This window comes from Nerophis lumbriciformis, linkage group LG11, assembly GCF_033978685.3.
Source record: "Nerophis lumbriciformis linkage group LG11, RoL_Nlum_v2.1, whole genome shotgun sequence".
NCBI lineage: Eukaryota > Metazoa > Chordata > Actinopteri > Syngnathiformes > Syngnathidae > Nerophis > Nerophis lumbriciformis.
The window spans coordinates 30,138,136-30,152,120 of NC_084558.2; the positions used below are offsets into that span (position 1 = coordinate 30,138,136).

At 38.5% G+C, this 13,985-nt stretch overlaps 1 protein-coding gene across 5 annotated transcripts in view; it reads left to right on the forward strand.

Annotated features, from left to right (window-relative positions):
- Positions 1 to 13,905, forward strand: part of LOC133610525 (coiled-coil domain-containing protein 106-like) — a 29,031-nt gene extending 15,126 nt beyond the window's left edge. For 3 of the 5 annotated variants that reach the window (XM_061966865.1, XM_061966864.2, XM_061966860.1), the window contains exons 2-7: positions 99 to 200; positions 343 to 534; positions 12,602 to 12,772; positions 12,838 to 13,044; positions 13,106 to 13,266; positions 13,426 to 13,905. In XM_061966865.1, coding sequence (XP_061822849.1) covers positions 155 to 200; positions 343 to 534; positions 12,602 to 12,772; positions 12,838 to 13,044; positions 13,106 to 13,266; positions 13,426 to 13,581 — 933 coding nt within the window. In that variant the 5' untranslated portion in view covers positions 99 to 154 and the 3' untranslated portion in view covers positions 13,582 to 13,905. The remainder of the gene's footprint in view (positions 1 to 98; positions 201 to 342; positions 535 to 12,601; positions 12,773 to 12,837; positions 13,045 to 13,105; positions 13,267 to 13,425) is intronic. The other 2 variants (XM_061966861.1, XM_061966862.1) reach the window with 2 other exon arrangements.
- The last annotated feature ends 80 nt before the right edge of the window (positions 13,906 to 13,985 follow it).

Consider the following 13,985-nt stretch of genomic DNA (forward strand, 5'->3'; position numbering starts at 1 on the left):
CCTGTCAATCAAAAGTCAGCATTGTTAATGTTATTATAATTAGATAGTCGTGTTTTAATTATATATTTTTGTGTCCGCGCACTACACGCCTCCTGCAGAAGGACAAGATTTGTACCTGGGGTCCTACGAGGTTTCTTTCCCCCCGACGGAGAGCATGGAGAGGCCCACCTCCTACCACCACGGTCAACAGATGATGGACGGTACGCCTGTCAATCACGTTGACAGCGGGCTTATTACTGCCGCATTATTGATGGCTCACAGCGTCCATTGTTGTTTATCATACTGTCAATGGACACAATTACATCACAGCTACTCCATCTCTGCTCATGTTCTTTCTCGCAGAGCACGCCATGCAGGAGCCTTCCCCATCGCAGTACAGCCCCTTCATCCTGGTCTCCAACCTGCGAGCGCACCTCTACGTGGCGCTGGAGAAGAACGCCTGGCTGCAGAAGCGCGTCGAAGAGCTGGAGGAAGAGCGTAACTTCCTGCGCTGCCAGCTGGATCGTTTCATTGTCAGCATGTGGAGTCACGAGGGTGAGCCAGTGGGGCGGGGTTTTATGCTTCTGATTCCGATACTGATAATCCATGAGTGAAATCAGCCGATACCAATACCAGTCACATGTATTAACTACATTGTTCAATGTATTTATAGAGAGTACTATTGACAGTTTAACAATATCAACACAATATTTAAAATAGTTCCTTATGGTATTCAATTACATACAATGGTTTCAGCAAAATAAAATCAGTGGTACACAATAACTAAAAAAAAGCATAAACTCCTATCGACCACAGTCTTCCCTCGTCACATTGCACTTCAAATATTGCGGCTTTACTACATTGCAGATTTTTTGGGTATATTTTTTTCAAGCATATTCCACAATGTTTTCGTCCTAAATTAAGCAATTTTGGCTAAATTTAAAAATATTAATACTACTATAGTAGGGGTGTAACGGTACACAAAAATTTCGGTTCGGTACGTACCTCGGTTTACAGGTCACGGTTCGGTTCATTTTCGGTACAGTAAGAAAACAACAAAATATAAATGTTTTGGTTATTTACCAAATTTGTAATCAATGGCTTTATCCTTTTAACATTGGGAACACTATAATAATTCTGCCCACATTAATCAACCTTAAACTGCCTCAAGTTGTTGCTCAGATTAAATAAAATGACAAAACTTTTCTTCTACATATAAAAAGTGCAACATTAAACAGTTTCAAGTCAACTCATCATGCTTAATTTATTACAGCATTTGGGAAGCCTGTAGTTGATTTTTATTATGTAAATGTTATATTTTTATCAACATGTGATAGCAGGGACCCTGCCATTCAAAACTAGGCTGCTGCATTACTAATGATTAATGTAACTATAGCTGGAAAATAGTACAATAGCAATAGGAAAGACTATTCATCCCTGAACACCATGGAGTTCATGTAGGCTTAATGATGCAGTTACATTATTATATCAAATATCAGCGACAAACTCTTCATTTAACATAATGTCCTTTTTTGCTGCTTCAACACAGCTCAATCAACACAGAAAAAGGTAAAGTGAAATAAAAGACAGACAAGGCTTTGCTGTCCGTAACACACACACACACACCGCAAAATGAGCTAACGTTACGCTAAAAGCGAATTAGCCTTCACCTCAAGCCAGGACTGCGAGCGAGCTGAGCTGCCTTTTATATTTGTAGAAGGTCAACGGGCTCATAGTGATGTTACTAGTAGTAGACTGGGAGGTGTTTATTATCATTTGGGGAGATTCCGCTGCCTGATGCTTACCTGCACTGACTCCATGCGCTCTGAATACGCACTGCTGATTGGCTGTTACCGCTCTGTTTGTAACCAATCAGATGGTTGTGTGGGTGGGACAATGCTGGGTGCTGTGTAGAGTACTGACAGAGGTAGAAGGAAGCGGAGGCGGCTACTTATTATTTTCGTGTGGTAACTCGTTCGGTACACCTCCGAACCGAACCGAAACCCCCGTACCGAAACGGTTCAATACAAATACACGTACCGTTACACCCCTATACTACAGTGTTGGCCATTGTAGGACATCCGAGCCAATCAGAGCGTGCTGTTCAGTATCCTGTCCACTGATTGGCTCAGCCTGAGGCAGCATTACTATATTGGATTACAAAGCATGTAAAGGTATCTAGAGGGTTCACATGATGTTGAAAAACACATTTAGAAGGTCACAAAGAGGTTTTTTATGCTTTAGCTATAAAAATATTTGATTTATAATTACCGGTAATAATACCTACTTGCCAAAAATTCCTTTATCTGGAACCAATTAACAGCATTAAACAAGGGAGGACTATACTCATGAGGAGGGTTCCAATCAGGATTTTATGCTGCCAATTCTGATACCGATTATCCATAAGTGAGATTGGCTGCTACCAATACAGATCAAATGTATTAACTGTAACTTTTTTATATTTATTTATAGTGACTGCTATTGATAGTTGAACAATATAACACAATATTTTAAACTAGTTCTTTATTGCATTTTATTACATAGAATTGTTTGGGCAAAACAAAATTAATAGTACACAATAACTAAACAAAAGGAAAAATTACTCTCTAATACTTATTTAAATAATTAGTTTTTTGCCCTGAAAGTCCTCTTGTAACCAGGGAATTATTCCCCGAGTTAGGACAATAACTAAAACGACAACAAAATGATTGGAAAAACAACAATATCCTTATAATTACTTTAGTATCAATCATATACTGATAGTACAGTGCATCCGGAAAGTATTCAGTGCTTCACTTTTTCCACAATTTGTTATATTACAGCCTTATTGCTGGGTTGCAATCACATGACCTAGAGGCACTTCCAGGTGTCAAACGATGGTATAGAGCACCATTAGGCTACTGTTTATTTACCTTCATCAGTGCAGATTTGGGTGTATTTTGAAAGGTTTTGCGGCAAATATATAGGCGATCATGGAACAAAAATATGTGAAATTGGATGGAGTGGATTCTTAAGGAAAATATTTTTTTAAAGATTTAAACCATTTATCATCACAAAGAGGTTACTGCCACCTCACTTCACTTGACACTTACGGTATTTACAGAAGATTGGAGGCACATCATGTCTTTACATTTGGAAGGGTCCACAAATGAAACATTAATCCATGAAAGACAAAGTTGGACTTATTCGTGCATCGGTAAGTAACTGGTTTGATTAACATAACGACTGCCGTGCTGCTGTGATCGTGACGCGAATGAGAAAAAGGATAAGGTTGTTTGCAGTTGATTTCCTGCTACAAATATTAGTCTCATCTACAATTCATGTCTGCAGTTGTTTTTTTGGTGTAAAGTTCCTATTTTGTTTCATTATATACCTATAGATGTTCCTGTTGTTCAAAAATGTTTGCTCGCAACATCAAGATTCCGTATATGCTTTTGAGCCTACCAGAGATGTATTCATCTAGTTTATTAATACTATTAAGGATATTTTCTTGATGCTTACAAACAACGCTATAATGTGGTCAGCTTTGTCGAAAAAGCACCTGGTTTCCTGCACAACAACAACTAAGCTTTTAATTTCTGTTATGAAAATCGACAACAAAAATGTGGTGGATTGGACCAACAATCACAATATTTATTAGTAGGAGTTAACATGATGTTAGTTTATTTGCACAAGCAGGTCTTCGTAGTTATATTTAGGCATAGCAACCACAAAAGAACACAAACTAATGCGATCTATTGTCTTTTCTTTACGTATAGTTCTGCTATCAAACACTACTAATATAGTAGAGATTAAACTTGACTGCAACACAAAGTTTCTCAAACAAATCAGATGTTCAACCAAGCATTTTACAAAGTGATCGCGCATGGTCCAATTGTATTTCACAAGATGGTGAAAACAATTTTTTTTAGAGTCATTTCCTTCAACGCAGTTTTGTTTTTTCCCTGACTTTATTACCTTTATGAACCACTTCTTTAGGGACTCTATGAAAGCTCTTTCCTGTCTCTCTACTTGAACGACTGGAACACCCAAGAACTTGTTGACCATCATGTGAATTAAGCCCCGGCGCAGAAACACAGATGTGACGTCATATGCAACCAAGCAATTCTAAGATTAAATAAATACATTTTTGTCCTCAAAGTTCTACAGACAATACCCCATAATGACAATGTGAAATTTATCTATTTTAAACATTTGCAAATTTATTAAAATAAAAGTTTTATTATTTTTATTTACATCATTTTCTCAATACTTTGTTGATGCACCTTGGTAGCAATTACAGCCTCAAGTCTTTTTGAATATGATGCCACAAGCTTGGCACACCCATCTTAGATCAGTTTCGCCCTCTTTGCAGCACCTCTCAAGCTCTATCAGATTGGATGGGAAGGGTTCTTTCATCCAGGATGTCTCTGTACATTGTTGCATTTATCTAAGTCTAATCAGGGTGGTGACCAAGAAACTGACGGTCACGCTATATTCTGTGGAGAGAGGAGAACCTAGTAAAAAGGCCTGTCGTGTAGGGGGGAAATGTTAGGTGATGGCAATTTTAAGGGTCCACAGCCCGCTAGGGCCCACACATAGATCCCAGTAACCTCTATGACAAAATGATTCTGCATACACTGAACTATGATATTTATGTATATGAATGAATCCGAATTAAAACAAAACCACAAGTCATACTATATTGTAATTGTAATAATTTCAATAACCCTCCTGACCCCTTCTTTAAAAATCGTTTGGTCTATCCACACCGCGGTTCGTTCTTCACATGATTCTTCCTCATCTGAAATGAAGTCAGCGCGACTCATGAGCGAACTCCAGCAGGCTTAGGATGTCCCCCAAAATGCACAAATCCAGACATCAAAAAAGAGTTGAGAAGAATGCTAGTAGTAGGAGCAGTAGAGCAGTGGCCCAGGATACTAAAAAAAAATGTTCTCAGATTGGTGAGAATAAAACGATTAAGGTTGGCTAAAATTGTCTGTAACATTACCCCAGATGGGGCACAGGCTGGACTCTTGAGCCTACGTTAGCTGTCATCTGGCCGCACTCCACTCTGGACAAGTCGTCAGTTCATTAAAAAAAAAATGTCACCAGTTCATTGTCGAGCAACGGTGTCACTGTATGTTACACACATATCACTGTCAGAAAGTGCTCCAGTATGCGCCCATCAGAGGTTGTGTTGAATTGAAATATGACTCATTTAAGTTATAGTCAGTAAGTAAGATTTACTCTGTAATTATTAAACATTATTATTAATAATGAATAATTACAGAGTAACTGAAAAATTACCTTCGTCAGATGCCCATAATTAATAACTAAAGTGAGCTACGTTATCATGATGTGTTTAATGTGGTCTTGTAAAGTGGGTTCCTAGTGGTGAATTTCAATAGGCTAAATACAAAAAAGTTCAAACTAATAATACATTTAGGGCTGCAACAACTAATCGATTAAATCGATTATAAAAATAGTTGGCGATTAATTTAGTCATCGATTCGTTGGATCTATGCTATGCGCTGAGGCAAGGTTTTTTTTATTTTTTATTTGTATTTTTTATAAACCTTTATTTATAAACTGCAACATTTACAAACAGCTGAAAAACAATAATCAAAATAAGTACAAAAACAGTACAAAAGTAAAAGGCTACGTCTCATGAGGTGGCAGTAAGCCAGCCAATGATGTGTCATGTGCAGCTCACGTGACGACGCCGTCTCCTTTGCCTGGAAACATTCGAAAAATGGCGGAGGAAAACAGTACGGATAGTTCAGCGGAGAAACATCTTGAGGTTATTGCTTCAATGGAGAATAGTGTACGACCTAAGTCTTCAAAAGTGTGGGAACACTTTACTTCAAAGACTTCAAAGAAGACAGTTTCCTGCAAAATGGCACGGAAGTACAACATTGCTTCTGGGGCACCTGAAGAGGAAACATGTTGGAGCTATGGATGAAGGGAACTCACGGTACGTAACTTTTTAAGTCCATAGTCCGGGTACATTGATCCGTTGTGTCTGTCTTTGTGTGTTTTTAGTATTTTGTTAACGAGGAGATTTTTTTAAGGAAGCGAAGCAGCAAGTGTTGTGTATTAAATTTCAGAGTGTTCGGAACGTCTTGGAGAGTGCATTTTCTGTGTTGTTTTGAGTGGCAACAGGCATTCATGAGTTCAGCTTGTTTGTGAGTAACGTTAACGTGATCCCTTTGCTGCAACGCGGCGCTGATAATGTGTCTCCGGCACATTTGACTCAGTTTTGAGAGAGAAAACGCACGGTTACCAATTTCGAAATAAAGGTAACGGACAGAAATATCTCAGGTTGGTTTCATAATGGATCAATGTAGCCGGGCCCGATAAAGATATATAAATATATTTAGATTTGAGTGACGCTTTAGCATAACTAAACGTTACGAATGTGCTGGAATATTTCATGCTATTATTCAGAGGCAGCCTAAAATGAATCCTTTATTATTCACAACAGAAACGTGTACAATATCTGATTCAGTTCTGATTTGATGAGTTACATTTCTGTGTTTTTACTAGTGTATGCTGCATCCCCAATGTCCATTTATTTAATGTATCTTTTTTTTTTAATGTGGTGGCGTATTTGCCTTTTACGTCAGAAATTATTAATTAAATCAACTATGTATGTATTGAGTTACATGTAAATGATGCTACTATGTATGTTCATTAAATGGTTTCTCTCATTTCAGAAAGAAACAAGCCAGCATTACAAAGGTACAAAGGAAGGTGTTCACACCACAGCAAGCGGCTGCATTGACTGATGATATCCTGAATATTTTGCTAACTGACATGAGGCCACTTATCAATGGTGGAGGATGAAGGTTTTAGACAAATAATTCACCTCCTCAACCCTGGTTCCACTCTTCCCTCGAGGACCTATTTTACCAAAGTGATGGAGAGGAAGTAGGAGCAGACATTCCAAGCAGTGTAGACTGACATAAAAGCCACCCAGAGCAAAATTGCTCTCACTTCACTACTGATGTGTGGACAAGTGTAGCCACGGAAGCCTACCTTGGCAATACATGCCATTACATTTGAGACGAATGGAACATGAAATCAATCTGCCTTACAACCATGCCAATAGAGGAAAGACATTCAGCATCCAACATTGCAGAATGGTTGGAATAAGTAGTAGCCATGTTTGAAATTCCCCCAAGCAAAATGATTGCTATTGTGCATGACAATGGTGCACTTTATAAAAAAACTAAACATTTTTGTAACATTTTCCTTGTTTTATTTGGCAAGTTGAAAGAACATGGTGCCAGTATGCTGGGTTTTTTTTCCCAATAAAATACTGGAAAGGATAGAAATTTAGTTTGTCTCTTTTATCCGATTATTAATCGATTAATCGAAGTTACAATCGACAGATTAATCGATTATCAAATTAGTTGTTAGTTGCAGCCCTAAATACATTATTTTCAAAATACTATGACTTGTTAAGTGGTTAATCGTAAAAAAGGAAACACATTAGTTGTATTACACCATCGATTCCGTTCAGTTCAGTTTCAGTTTATTTCGAACATGCATACAATACAATGTAATGCATCACATATTTCCAGTTGTTTCGTTACAGCACGACCGAAAAGGAGTAGAAAGAAGCTGAGCTTATTTAATCCTACCCCTTTTCATATCATAGCAATGTTATCCTTGTTTTCCTTGTTCTGTGTAACAGAACAGTGAATAAATAAATGATGAATATACCACAGTAAGTAAACAAATATTAAATACATAAATAATCATAATCTTAAAAAAAAAAAAAAAGGTTCAAGATGTTCATTATAATTGTTCGTCTTTGTACTTTGTGAACACTTGTAGTTTGAACAGCCTCTTAAAATGGATCATATTAGTGCTTTGTTTGATTTTTTTGGTTAATCCATTCAATAATTTATTTCCACTTCACTTCCACTTTATTTGTATAGCACATTTAAACAACAAAAATGTTTCCAAAGTGCTGCACAACAATATTAAAAACAATATTCAAATATTATCTTTAGCTCCACCAATGACTGAATAAAAACAATAAATAAATAAATATAAAAACAATATAAAAATAAATATGATTAAAAACGATTTTAAAGGGTAAAACCAATTAAAACAATAAATAGAAATCAAAATTAAAAAACACAGAGGACCACACATCTCACGTAGTGTTAAAAGCCAGAGAATAAAAGTGGGTCTCAAGACGAGACTTAAAACACTCCACTGTGGGAGCAGTTCGAACATGGAGGGGCAGAGTGTTCCAGAGCTTAGGGCATAAGGATATGTCCAGGGTGTACCCCGCCTTACACTCATGTGCAGCTGGGAAAGGCTCCAGCACCCCCCGCGACTCCATAAGGGACAAGCAGTAGAAAATGGATAGATGGATGGATATGCTAAAAGTTTTAAGTGTTGTATGCGCATACAAATGTTTTACATTAGATTTTCCTCTAAGGTTATATTTCTAGTCTTTTGTTGAGAAGAATTGTTGTATATTCTTGGGTAGCAGGTTATAGTTTGCTTTGTACATAATTTTAGCTGTTTGCAAATGCACCAAATTGTTGAATTTCAATATTTGTGATTCAATAAATAAAGGTTTCTCTATATCCAACATTATGTATTATTCTAATTTTTTTTTTTTGTAACACCGTTAGTGAATGTAGTGCACATTTGTGGTTTCTTCACAATAACTCCGATATGATAACACTAGCGAGCAGTAGAGAACATGAAGTGATTTTTGGTCCATAACATATTTTGCTTTATTAATTATTGATGTGTTTCTTGTATGTTGTATATTTTTTAGCTGCAGTTTCAAATTCATTTTGTCATCTAATATTACACCCAAAAATGTGTTTTTATTTTACTCTTTCAATGTCTACTTCGTCTATTTGTGTTTGACTTTCCCTTCTACTGTTACTAAATAACATTTATTTAGTTTTTCTGAGATTCAAAGATAGTCTGTTTTTGTCAACCATCCATTTTCTACCGCTTATTCCCTTTGGGGTTGCGGGGGGTGCTGGAGCCTATCTCAGCTACATTCGGGCGGAAGGCGGGGTACACCCTGGACAAGTCGCCACCTCATCGCAGGGCCAACACAGATAGACAGACAATATTCACACTCACATTCACACACTAGGGCCAATTTAGTGTTGCCAATCAACCTATCCCCAGGTGCATGTCTTTGGACCAATCTTTTTAATTTATTCATTTTTTCTATTAATTGTATTAGCTTTTGTGTTTTCTCTCCTGAACAAAACGCAGTTGTATCATCTGCAAATAATACAAACTTTAAGTCCTTTGTAACTTTACAAATGTCGTTTATATAAAGATTGAACAATTTTGGTCCAAGTATTGATCACTGAGATACGCCACAAAATATTTTCAGCTCTGTAGAAGTGTGTTCGCCTATCTTCACGTATTGCTTCCTGTCGGTTAAGTAGCTTCTAACCCAGTTCAAGACGAACCCTCTGATTGCATACCTTTCTAATTTGTTTATTAAGATATTGTGATTAATTTTGTCAAATGCTTTTGTTTAATCCATAAACACTGCAGCAGCACATTTTTTGCTATCTATTGCATTGGGGATCCTTTCCGTTATTTCGATTAATGCCATTGATGTTGAGATGTTGGGTCTGTATCCGTATTAGTTGTTTGTGAGTGTTCCATTTTTATTTGTGAATTTTAGAAACAGGTCTGAAGTTTGTAAACTGGTGTTTGGTACCAGTTTTATAAATCGGTACGACTTGCTATTTTCATTTTATCTGGGAATTTGCCTGTTTGAAATGATAGGTTGCTGATATATGTTAAAAGTTCTGAAATCTCTTTAATAAACTTTTTTTTTATCGTTTCAATATCAATTCTGTTACAATCAGTTGAGGTTTTGGATTTACAGTTGTTCACAATATTTCCTCTCTTGTCACACCATCGAGGAACATAGAGTTGCAATTTCTGTCTTTAGTGTCATTCAACTCCTGAACTGACTCATGATCTGGAATCTTTTTCTCCAGGTTTGGTCCAACGTTCACAAAGTACTTATTGAAGCTTTCAACTACTTTGTTAATATTGCCATTTTTTACATTTCCATCTGAGAAGTATTTATACATAGATATAAACTCTGGCTATAGATTGTGTCAATAAAGTAATATATGAGCTTTGGTTTGTTAGAGTTCAAGAGGTCAATGTTGAAGTCTCCACACAATTTTTTGACTGAGTAAAAGTTGTCGTAATCCAGTTCTCAAACGTATCAAAGTTTGACTTCGATAATCTATATATACAACTGATCAGTACGTTTTTACTTTTTTCATGACCTATTTCAATGGATATACATTCTAAGATATTATCAATAGCTAATTACATATTTCTTACTACTTTGTAGTTTAAGTTCTTCATCACATACACAGCTACTCCCACTCCGTTCTTGTTGGTTCTGTTGATATAATTTAGTTCATATCCTTCCAGATCAAAATCCATTTCATTTTTAGCATCCATCCATGTTTCTGAGATAGCAATAACTTTGAAAGGTTTGTTGAATTGTTCCAAAAAATGCTTCACGTTGTTGTAGTTTGCATACAAACTTCTGCTGTTTAAATGAATAATCGACAGTTTGTTGTCCATTTTAATGTTTCCGTTGTATTGTTTGTCTGTATAATAAAAACAATTTTTCCTATTGTAATCTATGCTGCTGAAGATTTTTAGTTCCATACATTCTTGTTCAACAATGATGTGTTGCTCTCTGAATGTCTGAAAGTGGAGATGAATGTGCACCTGAGTGAAGATCATCTTGTTCGGTAATCCCTTGGAGCGTTGTAATTTTGTAGTCAATGTTTGTTTTCTATCAGACTATCGTTGTTGTTGTAGTTGCTGGGAGTTCTGATATTCGCCCAGATCCTTGATGTCTTTAACAACTAGGACTATTGCTTGAGGACCTCTATTCAGCTTTATGTAGGTTTTGCAGTTAGAGCTCCTAGTTCCTTGAATTTCCCCCCGTTTCCTGAAGTCGCGTGCTTTCTTGGCGATTTCAGCATTGCGTTTAGTGAGGTGCTCGTTCATGTACACATTTGTGCCCTTCAGCTTTTTTCACTGTGGCAGCAATGCTATTTTGGATTTCCTGTTTGCGAGCTTAATAATGGTGACTGGTGTGATGTTGTTGCCTCTTCCATTCAGTGAAATGCACACATCAATGGTGTTAATATCCACATCAATTCCCTTTTGATTGCAGAAAGTTGACCACTTGTTGCTCTGTTGAAGCAGTGTCCATGTCATCTGGTCCTCTGTTGTCAACTGCTCTTGCATAGGATCGAGAGTTGATGCGTAGCCCTGCAATGATGATGTCATTCTGTTGTGTAAACTGATCCATTTCCTCTTTGAAGTTTTCCAAAACAGTGATATTGCCCAGATTGGTGATATCTTGTTGTGTGGCATTGGGCTGTTGTCTCAATGCAGCCATCTCCCTGAAGTTCTTCAAATCAGTGTTATCTTGTTGCTTGGCATGCAACTGTTGGCGCACTGCTGCTATCTCCATTTTAATATTCTCCATAACACTGCTGTTGCCCCAATAGCTGTCGTCTTGCTGCTTGGCATTTGACTCTTGGCGCAATGTTGCATTCTCCTCTTTCAGCTTCTCCACCTCCTGTTTTAATGCATTGTTTTCTTCATAGAAAATCTTAATTTATTCTCTGAACTTTCTAAATTCCATCATATCTTTACGATATTCTTTTCTGTATTTGATAATCTGTTGTTGGATATCTGCAACATCTTTTTCTACACAGATTATCATCCGTTCCTGGAGAGTGCTGACATTGCTTTGTGTCTTATTTGTATTGTTTTGTACAGTCCCTACTAACTCTTAAGTCCGATTCCACCCCTGATAAAGGTGTATTGCCCTGTTGACGGCCTCTTATCGTGCTCATGGTTGCTCAGTGAAGCCGTTGGTGTTGCTAGCTTCTGCGGCAAGCGGTGGCTCTGTTTTTTGTTTTGTTTTTGTCTTTCACTTATTTTTCACCAGCCAGAGCTGTGTCAGCCTTTCTTGTTAATCACTTGTGTGGTCAGAAGCGTTTAAAATATGTCCAACTCCTTCGGTTTTGTTGTTTAGCTTTGGGTTGCTAGGCAACGGCTTTGCGCTAGCATTAGCTAGTTAGCCACCGGCTTTGCTGCCCTTTCGGTTCTTAGCAAATCTGTGCCTCCTGCTGGGCAGAGTTGAAGTCGAATATGTTAGCAAGCTGTCCTGTTGCTGTGATCACAATCAGTAGTCGGGAAATTGCAGTTTTTTGGTCAAAACCGTAGCGTCGGGAGCAGAGCTCTTGTAGTTTACGTCTTCCCTCGGAAACAGTAACGCATCGTCAAGAAAAACGGGAACATTGAAGGTGGCAATGAATGGGGTAGAGGGGCCTACACTGATATTCTTTCAGGGGACCCAGTATTCCTAGCAACGGCCCTGATTTGTCATAATGGAGGTGATTGATATTAGCTTCTGGGAAGGGCTACACACTTTGTATGGAGACAGATAGTAATATGTTAGCTGCTTGTCAGCCAGAAGATTAAAATTAAATAGTGTCAGCCAGAGAGGATTGGTGTTTGTCATAGTTAATGGCGATCACTTACTTATTGATTGGGCACATCCCCATTGACATGTCCTTAGCAGTCATGGGTCGTTCGTTTCCAGACTGGTGCGGTGATGCCCAGCGTGGTGTGAAGGTCCAGCCTGCCGGCACTCCCAGCCCACCCTCTTCCATGACTACCAGGTCCGGAATGACCCTAAAGCGCCTGCAGGGACCCGGATGTCGCACCCGCCACGGAGCCGCTGTCCCTGGTGAGGAAGGTCCTATAAACAAAAACAAGTTTGAAGTTTAACTTGTGATCTTCTCACCCCTCCAGCCACAGTCAAACAGGAGTTTCACCTGGAGGAAGACAACTACTATACTGACCAAGAGTACCTGGAAGAGGAGGAGGTGGAGGAGGATGAAGAGGCAGACTCCTCGGTGGAGGCGGGGTCAAAGAAAAAAGGCAGAGGACGCACGGGGGAGCCCAGGATGAAGATGAGGAGGATCTTCCGCATCACCCACGGGAGGGAGAGACAGCGAGGTGAGTCATGTAATCACAACTGCACCACTTAAAATGACCAAACCTCTGCCGCCTCCCCTAGTCAAAGACCCAGATGGTGTTTTGATCCGCTACAAGAAGATCCTGACCACATACCAGCGCGTCAGGAGCATGTCCAGAGCCTTTCAGATTCACGGAGTTGACCGAAACACCATGGCCTCCACTTCCCCAATCGCTGAGGTCCTGCTGGTGGCACCAGAGAAGGTCCGAACTGCTTAATTTGTCTCTAGGAACACTCCCATTTGTGTTTTTTTTATTTTAGCTTATAGTTTAGCTCAGTTTAGCTTATTATCTCATGTGCCTGTGAGCACCCGGTCAAATACGTAAGCTTTTGTATTCTCCATGTTTGGTTTTGTTGCACAGATGGAAGATGTGGGCGAGTTTGAGGCATCAAAGGAGAAGCTGCTGGATTACGCCAGACGCTGCTACAAAATCATGGACGAGCAGACGCACGCTAAAGTCCAGACTATGAAGAAGACTCACAAGCTGCTGCCCATCTCCTATCGTTTCAGAAACTGAGCCTTTTTTGTTTAAAGTCTAGATAGTTTGTATTTTGTTCTACAATTTATGTTTGTTATGAATGCAACTGAGATAGGCTCCAGCACCCCCCGCCACCCCAAAAGGCACAAGCGGTAGAAAATGGATAGATGGATGACATAATATGGCATTTTGTTGTTTGTAACTTCAGCAGTTGTTGAACTTAATTTGTTCATTTGTGTCTGGTGACCCAATTGTGTTGTACTTTGATAAATAATTTATTTTCTGAATTTCTTGAGGTTTGAACAATATGTTTTTCGGGAAAAAAGTTGGTCTCCGAGTTGAAATATTAAAAATGCATGCATAAAGAAGAATGCCTTTGCGTTGTTTATGCTGAGCACTGAAACAGTACTAATAGACTACAGCGCCCTTTAGTGGATTAGGAT